Source organism: Sturnira hondurensis, unplaced genomic scaffold (assembly GCF_014824575.4).
Source record: "Sturnira hondurensis isolate 20B ecotype Veracruz unplaced genomic scaffold, ASM1482457v3 Scaffold0006713, whole genome shotgun sequence".
NCBI lineage: Eukaryota > Metazoa > Chordata > Mammalia > Chiroptera > Phyllostomidae > Sturnira > Sturnira hondurensis.
The window spans coordinates 2,499,698-2,522,665 of record NW_028079344.1 but is presented as its reverse complement, the minus strand read 5'-3'; the positions used below and the strand labels follow the sequence as shown (position 1 = coordinate 2,522,665).

At 38.2% G+C, this 22,968-nt stretch overlaps 1 protein-coding gene across 1 annotated transcript in view; it reads left to right on the top strand.

Moving 5' to 3' along the window:
- L3MBTL4 (L3MBTL histone methyl-lysine binding protein 4) overlaps positions 1–22,968 on the top strand; it is a 277,084-nt gene that overhangs the window by 23,188 nt on the left and 230,928 nt on the right. Inside the window, exons 4-7 of the mRNA XM_037050371.1 lie at positions 535–670; positions 2,447–2,538; positions 4,666–4,820; positions 5,893–5,969. Of these exons, the coding sequence (XP_036906266.1) occupies positions 535–670; positions 2,447–2,538; positions 4,666–4,820; positions 5,893–5,969 (460 nt within the window). The remainder of the gene's footprint in view (positions 1–534; positions 671–2,446; positions 2,539–4,665; positions 4,821–5,892; positions 5,970–22,968) is intronic.

Here is a 22,968-nt window from a genome sequence, read left to right as displayed (position 1 = left end):
AAATGTCATATTTACTAAACATTTTATATTATTAAATTGATAAAAGATACATATATTTTTAATAACCCCAAACATGGAAAACAACATTAATTTGCTGATTGATTATGGCTATTAAATTTATATAGCATGTTTAGAGGATGCATTTCTCAGACCGTTTTATTATTTCCTTTACTGACTATGCTGGGTTTATATGTTAGAGTTGAAATAAGTCCATGCCCATTTGGTTTTTGCTTTGTACTTTAGCTAGATGGGGTTTCTGAAAGGAATGTTTGGCAGGCTTGAGTTAATAAATAAACTCATTGAGTAATGGACAGGTAAACTGACCTCAGATTCCTCGATTGAGGGAAAGGGTAATTATTTTTGCAGAAAAAAAGCTAGTGTATTTTGTCAGCATTTTGTCTTATTTAGATTTCATCTATAAATAGATGGGAGGATTGGTTCATATATGTTGATGGCACTGACAGAATATATGAATATTTTGTTTTTTTGTGTACTTCAAACACAAGGAACAACTGCAAACATTCCACTTTGCAGGTGTGTGGTTACCGTCTAAGGCTTCATTTTGATGGTTATTTAAGCTGCTACGATTTTTGGACCAATGCTGGTTCTCCTGACCTTCATCCCATAGGGTGGTGTGAAAAGACCAAACATGAACTGCATATTCCTAAGGGTAAGCCAGGATGGAGAGAGAGTGAGTTCTTATTTCAGTTTTATTTTAACAACATTTCCATGACATAATTACGTGAGAGCCTGGTGTGATTTAATTTCTAAAATGAAAGTTTGATCCTCAAAAAAGAGTAAGTCTGTAAAGATACCATTCTTGGAAATAAATGTCTTTAAAAGAAAAACATCGAAGACTGTTTGAGTCAGATATTCTGATAAGGCAACTAGGGCAGAAATAAAATCTTGTGAGGGTATTTCATTTCACACAAAGTTTATTGAACTGTATAAGAAATGGAGAAACTAGTGTTTAAACCACAATGGAAGTGAGATATCTCAGTCATTGGTGCTGGGCAGTGAGGAGGCGTGAGTCGCTGTCGTTGGTCCAGCTGAACTCACGGAGAACGTGGGGGCATGAGAGAGAAACCCATTTCGGTGTTTGGAGGGGAGATAAAAGTCTCATCCGTGTCTTTTGTTATGTGCTAGAGGACTGTGGGCCTGGCGAGTGTGACTGAAGCCCTTGTTATTTGCTGTGTGCTAGTGAGGTGAGGATTGACCAGTTGAGATGACAATGGGACCATTTCTTTGCTTAGCAAAGGTCTGTGTAAGATCTCCTGGTTGGATGTTAAATGATTTGGTGGCCGTGGAAACTTCTGGAGTTAGTATATAGTCATTTATTCTTAGTAACTAACTCAGGGTATCCTTTGGGATCTGTCCCTGAGACTAATGACAGAGTCCTTTAGATTGCTCGGTTTCATGGAAGCTTGTAGCACGCCACAGGCTCCTTCATTTGGGGGGTATTTATGGAGCCCTTCCTCTGTGCAGGCACTGGGGATATAGCACCGAGTAAAACAAACCATCTCTGCCTTCATGGGGCTTTCATTCTAGAGGAGAGAGGACCATAAACGAAGATAGAGAGTCAGTGGCAGGGAGTGGGAGGGTGGGAAGGCTGAGAGAATAACAGGGACATTCTGACTCAGCATGGAGAAGAAAGCCTGAGAAGGTGACGTCCAGCAGATTCGCGGGTGAAATGAGAGAGGAAGCGGTGTGGCTGCCTGGGTGAGAGCCCCCGTCAGAGAGAAAAGAAGAGTGAATCAGGTGCTGGGGCCAGAGCGTGCCTGGTGCAGCTGAGTAATAACAAGGAATGAATGTGGCTGCAGCAGGAGAAGTAGGAGGTGAAATTGCAGCCCTGCTTTGAAGGCTGTGCAAGGAGTTTGACTTTTATTCTAAATATTAATATAACACCAACAGAAAATATTTATTGAGCCAGTTTTAATTGGTCCAGCACCCAGTGAGCCGCTTTTAGGGCACATAGATGACAAGATAATGCATTTTTTTAAAATGGGAAACTTGTGAAGCTATGGATCAGACACCCGGAGCTGCCAAATGGCCTTTGGATTGTGAAGGTGTTTCTGTAATTTACGCCAGATGTCTGGTACCTGGACTGTTGTACCATCAGGACCCTTGATGGTCTTGGTGACGTGGCTTCTTCAGGAGTGATGACAAACTAGGGCTTTTGTCTCCTTCCTTTGCCCATTTTGGAAAGTCCCAATAGGATATGGGACTTTAAATTTGTAAGGAGTGATATACATGATGGGATATCACACTTAACAGTCTAGAAGTTCGTACATTAGAAAACATTGGAAGAAGCTAAAGATTTTAATTTAAATCTTTTGTGGTCTGCTAAAGGACATTTAATTTATGGCAGAAGACTGAATAAGGATTATATATTTAGTATGCACATGGTTACACTTGTGGTTATCTTGAGTAATCCATACTTTTTTAGGTTATAGAAAAGATAAATTTGTTTGGATGAATTATTTGAAGGCCTACAGATTGCAAAATGCTCCGAAGAAATTATTCAGGAACAGAAGTTCTGTAAGTATTTTCTGCCNTTAGGGCACATAGATGACAAGATAATGCATTTTTTTAAAATGGGAAACTTGTGAAGCTATGGATCAGACACCCGGAGCTGCCAAATGGCCTTTGGATTGTGAAGGTGTTTTTGTAATTTACGCCAGATGTCTGGTACCTGGACTGTTGTACCATCAGGACCCCTGATGGTCTTGGTGACGTGGCTTCTTCAGGAGTGATGACAAACTCAGGGCTTTTGTCTCCTTCCTTTGCCCATTTTGGAAAGTCCCAATAGGATATGAGACGCCTATTAGTTACCAGTTACCAATTCCATATCTTAATAAATTGTTTAAATTTGTAAGGAGTGATATACATGATGGGATATCACACTCAACAGTCTAGAAGTTCGTACATTAGAAAACATTGGAAGAAGCTAAAGATTTTAATTTAAATCTTTTGTGGTCTGCTAAAGGACATTTAATTTATGGCAGAAGACTGAATAAGGATTATATATTTAGTATGCACATGGTTACACTTGTGGTTATCTTGAGTAATCCATACTTTTTTAGGTTATAGAAAAGATAAATTTGTTTGGATGAATTATTTGAAGGCCTACAGATTGCAAAATGCTCCGAAGAAATTATTCAGGAACAGAAGTTCTGTAAGTATTTTCTGCCTCAATATAAACTAGATTTTCCCTTGAGCTTAAATTTTAAAAAATCACTGAATATTCTGTTGTATTTTAATCTTTTAAGAATTCTCAACTTCTGGTTGACTTTTCTCACTTAATGTGTCAGTTTCTTATGTCAATTTCATACTTTTTCTCCTTTAAAAATATAATTAAAAGTGTTATTAGATAAAGAGAGTTGAAAAATACATATTTAAAACCAGGTAAAATTTAAAATGCCTTTTAGAAATGTGTTTTTTTTCTTTGTACTTCTAGTGATCTAGTCATTCAAACTAGTTTTGGTGTTTGAGATGAGTAAATACCCCGGGTGGACTTTAATGTACCAGCCTAGATGGATTTATTGTGTAATGACAGTGAGGGTGACATTTCATATAGATTCAAGGAGTATATGAGAATTTGGGTAGAGCACACTTATGCCATCTATATCCCCAGCAACCTAAAAAGTCTTAGAGAGAGAAGGAAGATAAATCTTAGCTTTGGCCTCCTTTTGGCCCACAGGCCCAGCAGGGAGGCCACACGTCTCTGAAAGGGTCAGGGAGCCTGGAGTCGGGTGTCAGCCTTGCCGCTTATGGGCTCCGTCTCCCTGTAGGACACTCACCCAACTTTTGTGGGCTTCAGTGTCCTGCTCTTGATATCACTGTTATACAGATTCTCGATGTGGTTCGTAGAATTGTATTAAGGAAAGAAGTGTAAAATCATCTTGAAAAATGTAATGTGCTAAAGAAAAACAAACAGTCAGAGTTCAGCCTCGATAGTAAAGAAAAACCCTAGTAGACCCCAGATACCATATGTATATACCGTATGTATACTTTCTAAATCCCAGCACAGGGTAATTATAGCTTTATGAAAATGGGGTTTTGTCATTGTAATATTATTGTAAGTCATATAGTCCTTAGTGTTTTTAATACTAAAGTTATGTGTAGATAATAAAAAACATTTGGATTTTTTCAGTTGTAGTTTTATTTGTGGATTAGTGTGTGTGTTCTTTAAATATTTAAAAACCACTATTTTCATATCTGATGAAAGTTATTTTAGTACTAGAGAGCATATCTTTATTACTTTTCCAAAATAGTGGTATATGGAAACTATTCAAAATCCTATAGGGAGCAGAATAAATTATTTGATACTACTGTCTTCGGTAAACATCATAATTTAAAATGAACACACATTATCCTAAAAACTGAAGAAGGGGGAAGGTGATAGTGATGAGGCAGGTAGAGCCGACCTGCACGGAGAAAGAGAAGAGCCCAGTGCAAAAACTCATTTCCCCATCTTTGTTCTGAATGCCAACTTCCTAACAGTTTGTGGGAATATTTTTACTGGCATTTACTGGCTTCACTCAGCATGATAAGTGTTGATAACCAACAGACTTTTATGATGCTAAACATGGAAGTTTGGACAGTGGCTCAGCCCTGTTTGGTGTCCCGTTTCTTTCTGTGCCTCTCCCTCTGCTGCTGTGTTAGAATGGGCCAGTGCCTAAAGACTTTCGGGTTGGAATGAAGCTGGAGGCCGTCGACAGGAAGAACCCTTCACTGGTGTGTGTGGCAACCATAGCAGATATTGTTGAAGATCGCTTACTAGTGCATTTTGACAATTGGGATGATAGTTACGATTACTGGTGAGACATCACTGTGCGTTTTGTTTTTGTGTATTCATGTTCAGTGTTAAGAATTTGTTTTCATTCCAGTACTATCGCTGTTCTTCTGTTCTTAAAGGTATGAACAGGATTTAGTGGTTGACTTTTCACTACCTTCTCTAGTTAAAGAGCCCAAGAAACATTTTCTTTACTTCATGGGTGGTTACCTAATGAGAACTCATCTGGAATAATGTGACCAGTTCAGGGCACTTCACTGTATTTTGTTTAGTTCGTAAGGGAAGCATTTTTTGTGTGTGTGTGTGATGAGTTAAGAACTTGCAGTATTTTTTTCCCTGAAAAATGTTAAACTCACCCTGTCATATTTTTAAGAGGTCTGGATTCAGGGAGAGGGAGTGAATTATTTGAAAGCCTGTGGGGAGCAGAGAAAATGCGTGCAATGATGCCATTAAACTAACATCGTATGAGTTAAAAGGATTTTCTGGGCAAAACCCTGTAATAGGTAAGAGGGAATGGCACAGATAATTTTAGTAGCAGTTTTTCATAGCATGTCCCAAATAACCAGCCAGTTCCTGCCTGAGGCTGTGGTTCTTCAGGTACATGAAGGGGACCCTGTTTTTGTCTTTGAACTAAGAAGCAGAGCAAAGATCAGTTGTTGTATGCATCATAAGTAGAATAGTGTGAATTCTTTGAAAAGGAGATGGAAGAAATGTGAAGCCATATGGAGTCTGATTGGGCTCTCCTGTTAAAATTTGGACTGGCCCATTGATATTTCCCTTGCTCTTAGCAAGAAGTTGTAGAAGACTATTAAAATGTTCACTCTTTGGGGATATTACTGGCATTTCAGGTTATAGTAAAAAACTTTTTATTTTATACTTTTAAATTTCAAAAAGGCTGTGTAAAAGAGAAGTCTGGTCACTTGGCTTACAATATATAATACTAAAAATCACTTCTAATTTCTTAGCTATAAAATAACACTTTGGCTATGAAATAATATTTTCCATGGTATCTCTTAATATTCAGAATGTTCATTACTATTGAATTCCTTCTCTGTCCTTGAGTAACATGGGATCGAAGTAGAATGCTGTTTTTGCAGGTGTGGTGTGAATAGTCCTCATATCCAGCCAGTTGGATGGTGTCAGAAGAATGGAAGGACTCTGATAACTCCCCAAGGTGAGTGGACCGGTGGGGTGTTCTTTGAAGTCATCCTGTGTGAGTGGCAGTGGCCATTCATGTTTTCATTTATGTAAACCACATTTCAGTGCAAAGTGTATGATAAAAACACTGTGTGAGGTTCTGTTGACCACCAAGTAACGCAAATGTCTGAAATCGGCACATCCTTCCCCATGATGAAAATGGACCGTGTTTATGAAGATGAATTAGGCAGTCATTTAAAGAAGTTGCTAAAAATTTTATCTGATGAAATGAGTACCACTGCTGTGGATCAACATTTAAAACAAACTATTTCTAGTTACATAATTTATCTCTTAACTTACGTTAATTCATTAATTGAATCATAGGTTATTAACTGTACTTAGCGTTGGAGTTGAATATAAGAAATCTAGAAATCTAAGATGTGAGAGAATTAAAAATGAGTCTCCAGATTTGCCAGGCACATTCACCAAGCCAACTTAGTGACTCAGCTAATCCCTGCAGTAGGGACTCTTTCTACTTATATTTTTCTTATTACAGAAATATTAAGAAACCTTCCCTAGAGATTTGCTGTATCAAATCCATCACTCTTATGTTAAAAATATAGGGATGACATTGGTCAATAAAATTATATAGGTTTCAGATAAACAGTTCTAAAGTACATCTATATATTGCATTGTGTGTTCACTACCCAAAGTCAGATCTTTTTCCATCACCATATACTTGACCACCATTGCCTTTTGCTACCCACCCGCTTCCCTCTGGTAACCACTGCACTGCTGTCTGTGTCCATGAGTTTGCATTTGTCTGTCCTGCTTGTTCATCTTGTTCCAGTTTTACATCCCACATATGAGTGAAATCATATGGCTCCTCACCTCCTCCATCTGACCTGCCTTGCTCAGCATGATATTCCCAAGACAAATCCATGTTTTTAGTTTTAAAATGAATTAGCTGTAGTGCGTATGTAATCTTAGCATTTGTAAGCAAGTGTTCTAGGAGAAACCTATTTACTTTTAATAAAAAAGTATAGAAGGAAATGTAGAGTAAGGAATATGCCATTCTAGAATGGAGCAGATGCTTACCTTTAATTTGAATGATTTTAGAATTTTGCTGTTTTAAAATCTTTTTTCCCCTTAAATATAGGAAAATATTAGGATTTGTCATCATTTTCTTGAATCTAGTGAAAAAGTTCACAAACTAAAGTCAGTCAAGTCAAACAAAACAATGCAAACAAAACCCACAGCCTATTCAAAAATATTCAATTAGTCTTAAAAGGTTTTATAAAATACATACTATCTTCTCAAACTCTGATTGTGATGCACGGATAGCTTCGCAGTTGTTTATTTTGTTTTTCTGTAAAACTGGCTAAAGTGAACTTTAAGTAACGTTCTTTAAGATGAGGTGACACGTTTGTCAGATCTGAAAATATGTGGTTTAACTTGGGTTGCCTGGAGATACAGCCCCCAGTCTTCCACTGGCCTCTGGAGAAGTAACTTCTCTGACGCTTGCAGCTTGTTCTCACGAGGTTTCAGCATTTAAGTCCAGGACCCCTGCCCCTTGGTGCTGTGGGAGTCTAGGAATAGTCTGTGCAGCATGTTAAGAATTAAGGTCCAGGCTGAGGGGAACAGAGCCCCCCCACACCCTAGGTGAGGCTGAAGGTTAAGGTAAGGCCCTGATTATGTGTGACTAGGAGACGATGTAGTTCCTAAAGTCAACAAGGTGGTAACAGAATTTAATCCAGTCTTGTGGTTTCTATTGGAGAATGAATTGCTTATTTAAATATTGTCCCCGTGCTGAAATCTGAGTGATAGCTTTAACCAGGGACTAATTTAGTGATGGAAATTATTCACTGCTGGATCAAATTATCTTCTCTAATAATTCTTACAATTCTGAGGAGATTTTGTCCTGACATACAATGTTTAAATTGGAATCTTATAATTAACCTACCTCTAAACTTCATATATTTGTTAGTATTCCTTTTACTCATTAAAGTGTTTTAATATACTAAGAATCCCCAACTCTACTTCATATAAGTACCTTGTTCTTTGTAGTATATTCTTCATCCATTTTTTTAATTGAGATATAATTCACCTACTATAATTTTCACCATTTTAGTTTACATTTAGAGTGAGTTGTTCAGTGTGAATTCAGTGGTTATTAGTATATTCACTGGGCTTTACAACCAACACCTCTATTGCTGGAGATTTTCATCACCCCCAAAATAATAACCCCCCAATACTCAATAGCAGTCACTCATTCTTTTCCCCTTCACAGACCTAGGTGACCACTGATCTACTCGATGTAGATTGGACTTGACTATTCCAGACATTTTGTGTAAATCGAATCGTAGCCTGGTGTCTTTCACTTAGCTTAATGTTTTCAGGGTTCATGTTGTAGCATGTCTCACTACTTCATTCCTTTTCATTTACTTAGAATATTCCATTGTATGGGTCATACTATATTTTGTTTGTGCATTTATTAGTTAAAGGGCATTTGATTTGTTTTCACCTTTTGGCTATTATGAATAATGCTGTTATGAACTTTTATGTACAATTTTATGAGTGAACATGAGTTTTTATTTCTCTTGGATATAATACTAGAATTGCCAGTCATAAAGTAACTATGTTTGAGGAATTGGAAAACTATATTCTAAAGTAATTACACATTTTACATTCTCACTAGCCATGTATGAGAATTCAAATTTCTCTACATCCTTACCCACATGTTATTCTTTGTGTTTTTAATTACAGCCATCCCACTGGATGTGAAGTGGTATCTCATTATGGGTTTGATTTGTATTTCTCTAATGATTAATGATGTTGAGCATTTTTCATGTGGTATTGCCCATTTGTGTATCTTCTTTCAAGAAATATCTATTCAAATCTTTTGCCCATTTTAACTGTATTCTTTGTCTTTTTATTATTGAGTTGTAAAAGTTCTTTGTGTGGATATTAGACCCTGTTGTCATTTCACTTTCTTGACAGTTTGTTTTAAAGCACAGAAGTGTTTAATTTTGATAAAGTCCAACTTACCTCTTTTTTTCTTTTTTGTACTTTTGGTATCCAGTCGAAGGTCGCGAAGACTTGACACAAAAGACTTTACTTTTCCTGTTCACTGGTTTATTTCCGGATTCTCAGTTCTGTTCCATAGGTCTGTGTGTTTGTTCCTACACCAGAACTGTAGTATCTTAATTGCTGAAAAAGAGTCTCCCAACTCTTTTTCTTTTCTTGATTGTTTTGACTTATCTTGAGTTCCTCTCACTTCCATACAAATTTTAGAATTAACTCGCCAATTCCTGCCCCTGAAAAGCCAACTGGGACTTTGACAGGGATTGCACTGAATCAAAGGTCGATTTAGAGAGCATTGCCATCTGAAAAACTGTAAATTTTCTACTCTATGAACACAGGACTTGTTGCCATTTGTTTAGGTATTTAATCTTCTTTCAATGACATCTTGTGGTTTTCAGTCTACAAGTCTGGCACTTACTTACTTTATTAAATTTAATCCTAAGTAGTCTATTCTGTTTTTAAATTGAGGTGAAATTTATATAACATACAATAAACCATTTTAGAGTGCACAGTTCAGTGGTAATGTATTCATAATATCATGCAGCCAACACCTGTGTGGTTTCAAATACTTTTTTATCACCCCATAAAGACACTCTGTACTTTTAAGCAAGTGTTCCGCATGCCCTGCCTTGCCCCTTTCCATGGTAACCTCTAACCTGCTTTCTATGGATTTGCCTATTCTGGATATATTACATAAAAAGTATCATATAATACATGAATGCCAATGTCTGCCTTCTTTCATTTATTGTAACATTTTCAATGTTTATCCAAATCATAGCATATATCAGTAGTTTATCCCTTTTTATGGCTGAATAATATGCCATTCTATGTATCTATTCCACAGTTTGTTTATCCATTCGTCTGTTGATGGGAACTGTGTTTATTCCATTTTGGCTACTATGACTAATGTCACTATAAGCATTCAAGTACAATTTTTTTGTGTGGACACATGTCTTTATTTCTCTTGGGCATAAACCTAGGAGTAGAATTGCTGGTTCATATGATAACTTTATGTTTCATCTTTTGAGGAATATTCTCTTGTTCTTTCATTTGGGACATGTTTGTCTCCTCGTGTTGGCTACCTCCTTGTGTTTGTTTCAATGTAGTAGGTAGAGCTGCTATATGTCCTGGTCTTGGTAGAGTGGTCCTATATTATAGTAGGTGTCCTGTGTGGCCCATGTCACAATCTCCCTGATCACCTGAGTCAGGTGCTCCATATGTTTTCCTTGTTGTGTATGCTCTCCTGTTGTAGTTGAGCCTTGCTTTCTGCAGGCACATTAATGGGAGGGATTGACTGTCATACTCCTTGGTCGCGAGGACGTGCTGTGGCACAGTGGAGAGCTGCTGTGCAGGGGCTGACCCTGAGGAGCAGGATTTGCTTTAGTGGGGTCAGGTGCCTGCCAAGTTTGCCCTTTGGGTGTATTGTTTGTGGAAGTGTTTGGGTGGTGTCTGATGTGGTCTAAAGCTGGCCATTGGGTGTATTGGTTCTGGGGCCTCTTGGGAAGGCCTGTGGTGCAGGCCAGGGTCAGCCACCTCCCGTGCCATGTTTGGGGCCACCTGGTGTGTGCATAGCGATCTGCAGATGGTTGCCACTTGTGTTGGACTTATAGATGCCTGGTGAAGGCCAAGCTGTGAACCAAGGCCGGCTGTCACTAGTGTCAGGCTTGGGGCTGCTTAGCAAGAGGTAAGAGGTGCACCGATGCCATTTGTTTGAGGTTTGTGAACCTTTGAGAGATTTTAGGGAAGTTCATAGCACCGGCCAAGATAGGCAGTTTGTGTGGAAAAGCCCCTGGGATTGGTTTGGGTGGGCCTGAAAATTGGGTGGGACAGGGTCTCAGGAAATCACCAGGCTGGAGTGAGCAGTGTTAGCCAGGTTAACAGACTTGGTGCCTGCCTGTGCTACTATAAGGAGGAGGGCTAAACGAAGTCACTACGGCTTCTGTCAGAGCTGTCTGGGAGAAAGCTGCCCTTCTAGCCCCCTCCCTAAATTCAAACAACTCAGTTTCTCCTCAGATGTCTCTGGTGCTTCTCTTGCTGCTGGAGCTCAGAGGGAGTGAGTCCCTTAGTGAGTAAGGCCCCGTGTAAACACCTGCCCCTCCAGCAGCCCCTTGTTTCACTCAGCCACAGTCCCATCTGGTTTTCACAGCCAGAAGTTATGGGGACTTTCCTTCTGGCTGAGAAGCCTGGTGGGGGATGGGACCCCTTGCTTCTCAGCCAGGACCTCTGCAGCCAGGGTATCGCTCCCTGTTTCTATCCACTACCATGGGTATGGGACCAGCGGTTCTGTGTCTCTGACCCTCTTCTACCAGTCTCTTCATGACTTCTTGTGTACACCTGTCTCCCATCTCAAACAAGTCAGTTCTCGACCAGGTTGTTAATGGAAAAAATGTCTCAGTTGTTGAACAAAATTTTGGTTCTCAATCCAAAAACCCTTTCATGCTGATACCTGTATGATGGGATGCATCTCTCAGGCATGGTTTGGTTTTTGAACAAGTCACTTTTTGAACAGACTTGGGGAATGAATTAAGTTTGAGAACCATGGTTCCCTAGTTATAGGACTTCTGTTCACCTAGACTTCAGGTGGTTTTCCATGACTGTTGTTCTTTAGTTTAGTTGCAGTTTTGATAGGTGCTTGTGGGAGGAGGCTAGCCCAGAGTTCCCCTGTGCCACCATCTCGACTGGAAGTCCTCCTATAGATTATGCTTGCACATTTTTGACAATGTCTTTTAATGTACAGTAGTTGTAAATTTTGATGAAGTCCAGTTTATCTATTTTTCTTTTGTTGCTTGTACTTTGGTGTTGAATCTAAGAATCCATTGCCAAATTTGAGACAGTGTGGATTTATTTCTTTGTGTTTTTTCTTTTCTGTGGATTTTATAGTTCTACCTCTTGCATTTGAGGTTGGTCCATTTTTAAGTTTTATACATGAAGTGAGTGAGAGGTTCAACTTTATCTAGTTTCCCCAGAACCATTTTTTGAAGAGAATATTCTTTCCCCATCAGACGCTCTTGTTGAAAATCAATTGCTCATAGATGTTTAGGTTCATTTCTAGATTCTTGATTGTATTATATGCCTGTCATTATGCCAGTACTACACTGCTTTTTTAAGACTTTATTTTTTAAGGAAAAATTTAAATTTCATGGTAAAATAGAGAGGAAAATGCAGAAGATATCTCATATACCCCCTACCCCACACATGCATAACCTCCTCTATTATCAACATCCCCCATGATAGTGGTACATTCGTTACAATTGATGAACCTACATTAGTACATCATTATCATCCAAAAGTAGATAGTTTGCTTAGGGTTCAGTCTTAGTGTTACCATTCTGTGGTTTTGGACAAGTGTGTAATACTGTGTATCCATCATTATGGTATCACACAGAGTATTTTCACTGTCCCAGAACTCTCTGTGCTCTGCCTAGTCATCTCTTCCACCCCCAGACCCTGGCAAGCACCAATCTTTCTGCTGTCTTCACAGTTTCGCTTTTCCCAGAATGTCATGTAGTTGGAATCATACATAATGTAGCTTTTTAAGATCGGCCTCTTTAGTTTTGTAATATGTGTGTAAGGTTTCTCCGTGTCTTCTCATGCCTTGATAGCTCATTTCTCTTTAGTGCTGAATAATATTTCGTTGATCGCATGTGCCACAGTTTATGTATCCACCTCTCTACTGAAGGGCATCTTGGTTGTTTCCAAGTTTTAGTAATTATGAATAAAGCTGCTATAAACATCATATGCAGATTTTTTTGTATGGACATAAATTTTCAACTCCTTTGGATAAATACCAAGAAGCATGAATGCTGGATTATATGGTAAGAGTTTGTTTAGTTTTGTAAGAAACTGCCAAACTGTCTTTTAAGGTGCTGCTCCACTTCATATTTTCACCAGCAGCGGGTGAGAATTTGTGTTGCTCCACATCCTCACCATCACTTGGCACTGTCAGTGATTTGGATTCTTGACGTTCTGATGAGTGTGATGGTGTCTCGCTGCTGTTTTGGCGTGCGTTTCTTCTGGTGACAGAAAGATGTGGAGCGTCTTCCACCCAGTGCTTTGCCGTCCGTGACTCTTCTTCGGTGAGGTGTCTTTTAGGGTCTCTGGCCTATTTTTTAAAGTTAGATTCTTAATGTTATTATTGAATTTTAAGAGTGTTTTTATATGTTTTGAGTAAGTCCTTTATTATAAGTTTTTGCAAATATTTTCCCCAGTCTGCGGCTTGTCTTTCCATTCTCTTGACATTGTCTTTAACAGAGCAGATATTTAAGATTTTAATGAAGTCCATCTTTCATTAATCATGTTGTTCTTGTCATATTAAAAAATCATCACTAAACCCAACATTATCTAGTTTTTTCTTATATCTTCAGGGAGATTTTTGCATTTTACGTTTTAGATTTCTGATCATTTTGAGCTGATTTTTGTGAGGGGTGTAAAGTCTGTGTATAGATTTATTTTTTTGCACATGGAGGTCTGGTTGTTCCAGAACTATTTGTGGAGACTACCTTTTCTCCTCTCTATTGCTTTCCTGTATTGTTAAATATCAGTTTACTATACTCTTATGGGCGTATTTCTAGGGTCTCTGTTGGTTCCATCAATCTATTTGTCTGTTCTTTCACTAATACTATAGTTTGTTGTTTACTGTAGCTGCATAGTGATTTTTAAACTTGGGTGATGTCAGTCTTTCAACTTTGTTGTTCTTCAGTATCGTGTTGGCTGTTCTGAGTCTTTTGCCTTTCCACATAAACTTTGGGATCATTTTGTCAATATCTACAAAATAACATGCTGGGGCTTGGGGTGGACCTACATTGAATTTAAAGATCAAGTTTGGGAGAACGGTCATCTTGACAGTGTTTAGCTTTCCTATCCATAAACATGAGCCATCTCTCCATTTATTTAGTTCTTTGATTTATTTCAGTGGAGTTTTCGTAGTTTTCTCATAGAGATCTTATACATATTTTGTTACATGATATTTATTTTGTTATTTTGGGTGCTAATGTAAATGGTGTTGTGTTTTTTATTTCAGATTTCATTTGTTCATTGCTAGTGTATTGGAAAGTGATTGACTTTTATATATTAACCTTGTAACCTGCAACTTTGTTGTAATTGCTTATTAGTTCCAGGATTTCTTCTTTATTTGGTCAGTTCTTTCGGATATTCTGCACAGAGACAATCATGTCGTCCGTGAACAAAGTTTAATTTCACCCTTCCCAATCAGTGTACCTTTTGTTTCCTTGTGTCATTGCACAAAGCACTCAGTTTTGGTTGCTGTGGCTTTGTGGTCAGTTTTGAAATCTGGGAGTTGAATCCTCCAGCTTTGACTTTCTTTTTCAAGATTATTTTCGCTAGTTGTGGCTTCTTGCACTTTCATATGAATTTGAGGATTGGCTTTTCCTGATGTGGTCCCTGGCTGGCAGGGTCAGTGGTTGTGGCTGTGAGAGACGAATACACACAGACTACAGAAGTCCTATAGAGAAAAAGGGACAGCATGGCCGCTCTCTGAGTGAGAGAGAGGGCCCTTACCCCCACCTGGACAGGCTTTTACTGCTCTTCTGGGTACATTACATTGAGGGTGGTCCTCATTTACTATGCGTAAGTTTGCTGTAGGTGATTACCTTTTATAGATAACAAAGGGAATGCTGTTGCTAATTACTTCAAAGAGAAGGATGTTACGGATCAAGGGGGAAAGTGGTTGAACTGGCTACACTCTGAACTTGGGAGGTTTAGCACAGTTTTTAGGAAGTTAAAGATATGCAGTAAACATTTTCTGCCTTAATCCAGGGTGAGGGAGTTTTCGCAAAATCAAGGCTCATAGAGGCCTAGGTATAACTCAGGCCTGATTCCCCACAGGAGAACCTATCCGTGTGGGTCTGGCACCTGTGTGCCAGACCTCACTTCCCACTGGCTTTTCTGAGTGGGAGCTGGACTACATTCCCATGCTATGTGGAATAATTCCCTATATTTCCCATTTCTGGAGACATGGCTGTTGAGATTTTAGTAAGTGTTGTACTGATTCAGTAGTTGCTTTAAGGAGCATTGCCATTGGAACAGTATTACGTTTTCCAGTTCATGAACATTGGATAATTTTATACTTTTTCAATGTCTTAATTTCTTCTATCAGCGTTTTTTAGTTTTTAGTGTATAGGTTTTTAAATGTCATTTGTTAAAATTTCTCCTAGGTATTTTATTCTTTGGGATATCGCTGTAAATGAAATTGTTTCATTTATTTCCTTCTGGAAATATTTATTTCTGGCATAGACAAACTCAACTTATTGGTATCCTGCAACTTTACTGAAATAATTTATTAGCTCTAATAGATTTTTGTGTGTGGATTTTACAAGATTTTCTTATATAGAAGTGGTCAATCTGTTAAAAGAGAAAAGATTCAAATTTTCAATCCAAAGGCATTTTATTTGGTTTTCTGTCCTACTGTCTGGATAGAAATGTTAAACAAGCTGGTATCCTTGTCTCTTTTCTAATCTCAGGGTGGAAACACTGGAGTTTCTCAATATTGAGTATGATGTTAGATGTTTTTTTTAAAAAAATAACCCCCGGTAGTTTTTTTTTTTTTAAAATAAACCCCCGGTATCATGTTAAGAATGTTTCCTTCTATGCCTCATTTTCCGAGTGGTTTCATAATGAAAGGTTGTTGACTTTTGTTCAGTGCTTTTTTTCTTTGCATCTATTGACATGACCATATGGGAGTTTTTTCCTCCTTTGTTTCATGGTACATAACCTTTTTAGTGTGATGTTGGGTTCAGTGTGCTACTATTTTGTTGGGTTTGTAACTATTCATAAGGTATATTAGTCTATAATTTTCTTGTATTTTTTTCTGGTGTCTTATTTTTATGCTAGTATAAGTGAAACTTAATTTTTATCTTTGGATTGTCTTTCATTAGTAGAAGTAGTTTATTTTTATGCATTAGTCTTATATTTTGAATTTTGCGGAATTCATTTATTAGCTCTAATTGTTGCATGTGTGAATGTGTATTCCTCAGTATTCTCTATATGCAAAATTATGTCATCTGTAAGTAGAGATACTTTTACTTCTTCCTTTTCCTTCTAGTTGCTTTTTAATTTTTCCCTAGCTCCTCAGGCTACTTTTCAGTACAGTGTTGAATGGTAGCGACAATATCCAACATCTTTTTCTTGTTTCTGATCCGTAGAGGAATGCTGTCTTTCCACAGTAAGTACAGTGCTTGCTGTGGGGTTTTTAGGTGTCTTTTTGATGTTGAGGAAGTTCCCTTCTATTCTTAGTTTGTTTTATTATCAAGGTATGGTTCTTTATTCTGTTAATATTGTGTTATTATGTTGATTTCCATCATATGCTGAAACAATCTGTATTTCTGGGAGAAATCTTACAAGTCTGTGTGTGTGCATATACACACACAAGTATTTCCAACATGTTGCTGGACTTGATTTATTAATAATTTGTTAAGAAATTTTGTGTCTATATTCATAATCTTATTCACTCTTTTTAAATATTTTCATTTCTGTAGAGTATCTAAGGTTGCTCTGAGTGCTAAGGAAAAACACTGGGAACACCATTCAAAGTTTTACTTATTTAAAATACTCATGTTCAGTGTGATTTCTTATCTTTATGAGGGACTTAACTGTGTCATAAAGGGGTTTCCTCTTATGGCACCGACAGGTGTTGCCCTCCCTGCTGGCCTTCATTGAACCCCAGGACACTTCCATTTATTATGGCAATGTGTAAAATGAAAATACAAGTAGATAAGCCATTTAATCAAGGTATGAAAAAGAGGGGGGAGTGTAATGAAAATATATGCAAAGGAACTGTGAGCAAAAATTGGGCAAAAGCGAAGTTTAGCAATAAAAAATTGCTTAAAGCTTGTGACAAGTTATGATCATTCTAGTCGACATGTATATATAAAAATATGAGTGCACCAAAGATGATAGGTTTCTGCTAACTGCGTAAGAAAGAACAGATGTGAAGTCATACATGTAGAAGAGCCCCTGAGGCAGGTTAATAAAATGTTTACATGGCAGTTCACAAATGGGAATCTAAACATGATATTTTAAAAAGAAAACTAGCAAGCTCTCCCCTCTGTTACAAGTCGACAGCCAGAACTGCTTTATGATATATATGAGGTCTGTATAGTGAGAGACCAGCCATTGTTAATAGAACAGGAAAAGTTTGTGCGACATTGAATAACCTGGCAGCTAAGCAGAGTGGACTGGAATGCACATGTGTGAACAATGATGACTTCACTGTACTAGTCAGTGGGGGCAGTAGATGCTGTTGAGTGAGCATGTGTACTGTGTGGCCGTCACATTCAAAATGACCAAGCAAGTAGGGCAATGAATCTGCATCAAATTTTGCATTAGGCTTGAATATTCCTCCATGGAAATTAGTCCGATGATTCAGAAGGCCACAGCTATGGGCAACTGCTGATTGGCAGCTTCATCACAACAATGCGCCCGCTCATGCACCATCTCTCCTGCAGAGTTTTTTGGTGAAACATCGAATAATGATGGAGATTGGGAGAACTATGTGAAGTCCCAAGTTGCCCACTTGGAAGGAGACTGAGACTTCATTGTCCTGTGTACAATGTTTCTTGTATCTTGTATCTTCTTTAAAAAACGTCTCTTTTTCATAGTACATGGCTGGATATTTTCTGGACAGACCTTGTATATATAAAAACAGAATTTATGCCTATAGATTTTACATTACATTTTATTTTATGGTTGTTATCACATTGTTATCAGAAAAACATGTTTGCTATATTCATCATAATGTGTATAAGTATGTGTATGTGTTATTATACTCCTGACAGCAGGTAAGGCTCTTGAGAGTAGAATATCACATGTTAATCTGTAAAACTGTCTCTGATGTGTACTCACATTCTCACAGATTCCAGATAAAAGAGGCTCTTCAGAGATAAAAAGGGGAAAAAGCCAGTTTTTAAAACATGTAAATTGTAAAATGCAGACGTGCTTTTCACTGGTGTAAGTTTAATCCAAGGTGTACATATTCTGTTCTAGAGGGGAGTAAAAAACATGGCGGGCGCTTCTACTCCTTCAAAATCAGTCTACTGGAATTTTAGCTAAAGTTGCAAATTGGCAGCAATGTATTAGGCAGATGTATAGAGAAATCCTTATAATGTCAATCTTAGCATTTGAAGAAGAGCTGCCATCTCTGGAAGCATTGTCGGGCCTTACAGTGAGATCTTGGTTTTCATTTCTGATGGGCAGGCAATGTCTAGTTAGGAATTATTCCTTCCACATATGAGGAAATTTGATCCTTTTGTTGAAGTAAAATCTCCTGGTAGCATACTGTTAGGTGGTATATTGCATAACCTCCTCTGTAAAATTAAAAATTAGATCTGTATATTAAAATATTAAATATTCGTTAGCTGAGGGTTACATTTTTTGCTGTTTCAGTTTTTATGAATGGGATTGCTGTTTAAAATGTAGTTCTGATTTGTATGTCAATGTAATTTCTAGTACTCTATATTGCAGTATTGCTTGGAGTGACATGTTTATCAGTTAACGCAATGTTTTGAAGACTGCTTTAGCAACAGTATTGTATGTGTGAAAACCTGTTCTGTACTCGATGATGGGACTTCCACCCCAATAAGCCTCCCTCTCAATCTGGGCAGGTAGACAGGAAGCCCTGCAGAGCCGTGATCCCTGTCAGGGTTTGCCTGACTCCCAGCAGGACCACATTCCCTGGGAAGGATGGCGGCCTGGCAGAGAGCGCCTCTGCAGATGCAGAGCGCTGTTCACAGCTGACGCACAAAATGCACTAACCTCAAATTCAATTCAGTGAACGTCTCCAGAGGGAGTTCTGTGTTTATAGAAGGGGGAGCCAAATAAGGATAAGACACGATGCTTTCCCTGAAGGAAGGGAATACAATACTTATGTTTTTGTTAAAGCTTCTTTGTGATATAGTTCACATACTATACAAGTCATCCATTTATAGTGTATAGTTCAGATGTTTTTATATGTGTTTACCGAATTGTGTAACCATCACTCCTATCAGTTTTAGAATGTTTTCCTCTTCCCCCAAAGAAACCCCGAACCATTTAGTTATATTATCCCCAACTCTCCTTTCCCGCCAACCTTTGACAACCATTAATCTACTTTCTCTCTTTATAGATTTGCCTATTCTGAATATTTCATGTAAATAGAATCATATAATGAGTGATCTTTTGTATCTGGCTTCTTTTACTTAGCATAATGATTTTAGAGTTCATCCATGTTATAGCATGTATCAACACATTACTTCTTTTAATTCCAATGAATTAAATGAATAATATTTCATTGTATACATAAACCACAATTTTCTTTATCAGTTAATGGGCATTTGGATCATTTACATTTTTTTGGCTGTTTTGAATAGTGTTGCTCTGAACCTTTGTGTACAAATGCTATTTGAGTGAATGTGTTTTCACTTCTCTAGGATATAAACTTAGAAGGGACTTGGTGGATCGTATAGTAATTCTACACTTAGCTTACGGAGCAGCTGTCCAACTTCCCCACAGGCAGCGCACCATTCGACGTTCCCACCGGGAGTGGTGTGGGAGAGTTCCCGTTTCTGTGCATCTTTGCTGCTCCTTCTTGTCTGTGTTTTTGTCTATAGCCATCATGTGGAGTGTAAAGTGGAATTTTATTTTTGTACCTCATTTTGCTTCAATGACCTATATGACTTCACACATTCACCTGTTTTAATGGCAACTTAGTGAAGTTTTTGTCAGTTATTTCAATTTCATCATTGAAGAGCTGTGTGGTGTATTGGGAATTTGGAAGCAGGCCCTACTAGTTGACATCAAGACCTCCTTTGCCCTTTCCTCCTCCTGTGCTGCTTGAAGTGCTGTTCCTGGTTGTGGTGGAAGGAAACTTTCAACAGAGCACCGGCAGCCTGGGCGGGGGTGTGAATTCCAGCTCCGCGTGTGGACGTCTTGATACTGGAAGCAGTGCTCGCGTCGTCTTTGAAGGATATGCAGAATTTTAACGGACATGCGGGGGTGGGGGAGCGGTTAATGTGAGGTAGAGGGGAGGGCATCCACAACAGCCAGATGGTAGGATGGTCCTGCCAGACGTCAGAATTAGGGGCATTTTGACTGATGTGCTTGGCAGCAGGGCAGGGGTGAGGGAGAAGGGGCTGGAAGGGGAGACGTGACTTAGAACGTTAGGCTCAGACTGATTTGTGACTGGGTAAATGTTTTCACTTTATCTAAAATTTGAAATAATTTTAAAGATTCAGAAGTCATAATAGCAAAAACAAGACAAAAATGTCCTCCTTAGCAAACCATTTGAGATTAAGTTATCAAAATTAAAGTTTTGCTAGTCACCTAATAATATTCTCCATGAAAAGATAGATAAGCACGTAGAAAAATAGTCTTAATCCAAGATCACATACAGTGTTTACCAGTCATGTTCCCTTAGTATCCCTTTAATCTGCAGTCTTCCCCTGATTTTTATGAACTTGACACTGTTGGAGTGTATAAGCTGGTCTTTGGGGTTTCCCGACGTTCCCTCGGGAGTAGCTGCGGACTCCGTGCCTGAGGCAGAAGGCCCGGCAGCGGTGGTGTGTTCTCATCGCATCCTTCCTGGCGGTGCTATATTTCAGGTGTGTCCTTTCCTGCTAGTGTTAATTTTGGTCACTTGATTGAAGTGGTGTTGCCAAGTTTCTCCACTGTAACAATTTTCTTTCTCTTTTGTAATTAATATCTATTTGCTGAAGAGTTACTTTGAAATGGTGTAAATATTTTATTCTTCGCTAAAGTTTCACCCAGTAGTTTTTAGCCTGGTGTTCATTAAGATGAATTGGTTGTTAATATGGTGTTTGCCAGATAATGATTTCCTAATTCCGTTCTTCTTCTATACTTAGTTGACTTATGCTCCCCTGCGACTTATTTATTCAGTTTTTTAACTTACAGTGGTATAGAGTCGTGAATTCTCTGTTTTTTCATTGTATTCATTGTCTTACAATCTGTTCCTATCCTTGTGAGGGCCTTGGGAGGGGAGGATGGCGTAGAGAGGGTGGTGAGCAGCTTCCCTTGAGCTCCAGGAGCTGCAAGTCTGCCAGGGACTATTTAGCAAGTTTATAAATAACTGTTATTGATGATAGCAAGGAGGTTAGTTAAAGAGGTAACACCGGGCCAGAAAAGGCAAGCTGTACTTCACGGAGAAAGTTATATCAAGGCGCACTGCTCTGTAACAGATTACCAGGAACTTAGAGACTTAACACAAATTTATTGTTTTATAGTTTTGCGGGTCAGGAATCTACAATAGGCTTCACTTATGTTTTGGACTATTAATAAGGAATTATTGGGTGGTTAGACTGAGGCCATTTTAAGAAAGATCTTTAAAAATGAGAATGAAGAATGTATAGTGAATTACCTTCTGTCACCATGGTTAGGGAGCATTTATTTGGCAGTAGTAGTCCAGATCAGACAGATGGAGTGAAAGACTACTAGGGAGAATCATGGTATGTGAAAATAGGGTTCGAGGCCTTCCCGGGGCTGTGGGAATGGGGCCAGGAAGAGGTAAGATGCTTCGAGGTTACTACTTTATGGACTTGGGAAGTTACTGAATAAGAAGACATGTACAAACTCTTTATTCAGAGTATGTTGTGGTCTGGCAGGCTCTATGAATTGATGGCCAAAGAAATAAATTTGGTTCTTGACCTTGCAAGGCTCTTTTCTAGCAAATATTATGTTCTACAGTAAATTCATTTTAATGTGATAGCAAAAAGCCACTCAAAGCGAGAAAACAAATTAAACTTGCATATTTTGCTAAGTGTGGGACAATTTTTTGTGGCCATTTGACAGTGTTGCATTATTATTTGAGGTTGTGTGTCTGTGCCTTGGATAGATGATCTACTGCCATAGTCCGCATAGGCTATTACTGTGATTCCCTCCGTGAGTGATCCTGCCGCTGCCGCAGAGCGTATCACGGCCCTTTCTCTTGTTGTTTAACTTGATTGCAAATCGTAGCTCCATTTTCCCAAGGCATCTCACAGAGTGAATTCCCGACACGTTTTGTAGTTGCACTGTAAAAGGACCGTGTTGTCTTTTGCTATAGAGTGCTCAGCCAACTTAATTGTGTTCTTCATGAAAGTTTATTTTACCTTTAAATACTTATAAATAATTACCGACAAAGTGAAGCAGTGGACTTCTTATAATTAAGTTTCTTTAAAATAAAAAATAATTACATATTTTCCCATTATAAAATATATAATGAGATGTATATATAAAATACATAATGAGATGTAGATGTATAAAATATGAAATGTTATGATGAACAAATTAAAATATTAATCCCACCATTAGATAGAGGTTACCATTATTATTCTCTTGTTTTTCCAGTTTTCTTGTGTTTTTACTTGACCATATATATGTATTTAAAAGTTGGAATTGTGATCTTGGCCCTGGCCAGGTAGCTCAGTTGGTTGGAGTGTCATCTCATACACCAAAAGGTTGTGGGTTCGATATCTTTGTCAGGGCACAGACCCAGCTTGTGGGTTGGATCCTCGTTTGGGGTCTGTATGGTTGGCAGCTGTACATGTTTCTCCTTCTCTATTTCCTCTCACTCTAAAATCAACGAACATTTTCTTGAGTGAGGGTTAAAATATATATTAAAAAATTAAAATTGTTATTTTAGTGTTCATACTGCTTTTATAGCCTGTCTTCTTTTACTTGAAAATATAATTTTCTTTAAATGTTCTTTGAGAACCTAGCTATCAATGACAGTATATTTATTTGTATTACGAATATAACACCATTTATCTAGGGGCTTTTTTTGTATTGGACACTAACTTTTTCTAGTTTTTAAATAATAATGAAATGCATTCTTTAAAAGAAATAGTTAGGTATATTTGCTGTTTCTTTGTGGTTGTGTCACTAAACAGCAAGTGGGGACCTGCTGCCTACTGCCCCTCACTAGGCAAAATTCTGGAGGCAGAGGTTTGATGAAAAAGGAAAGGAGT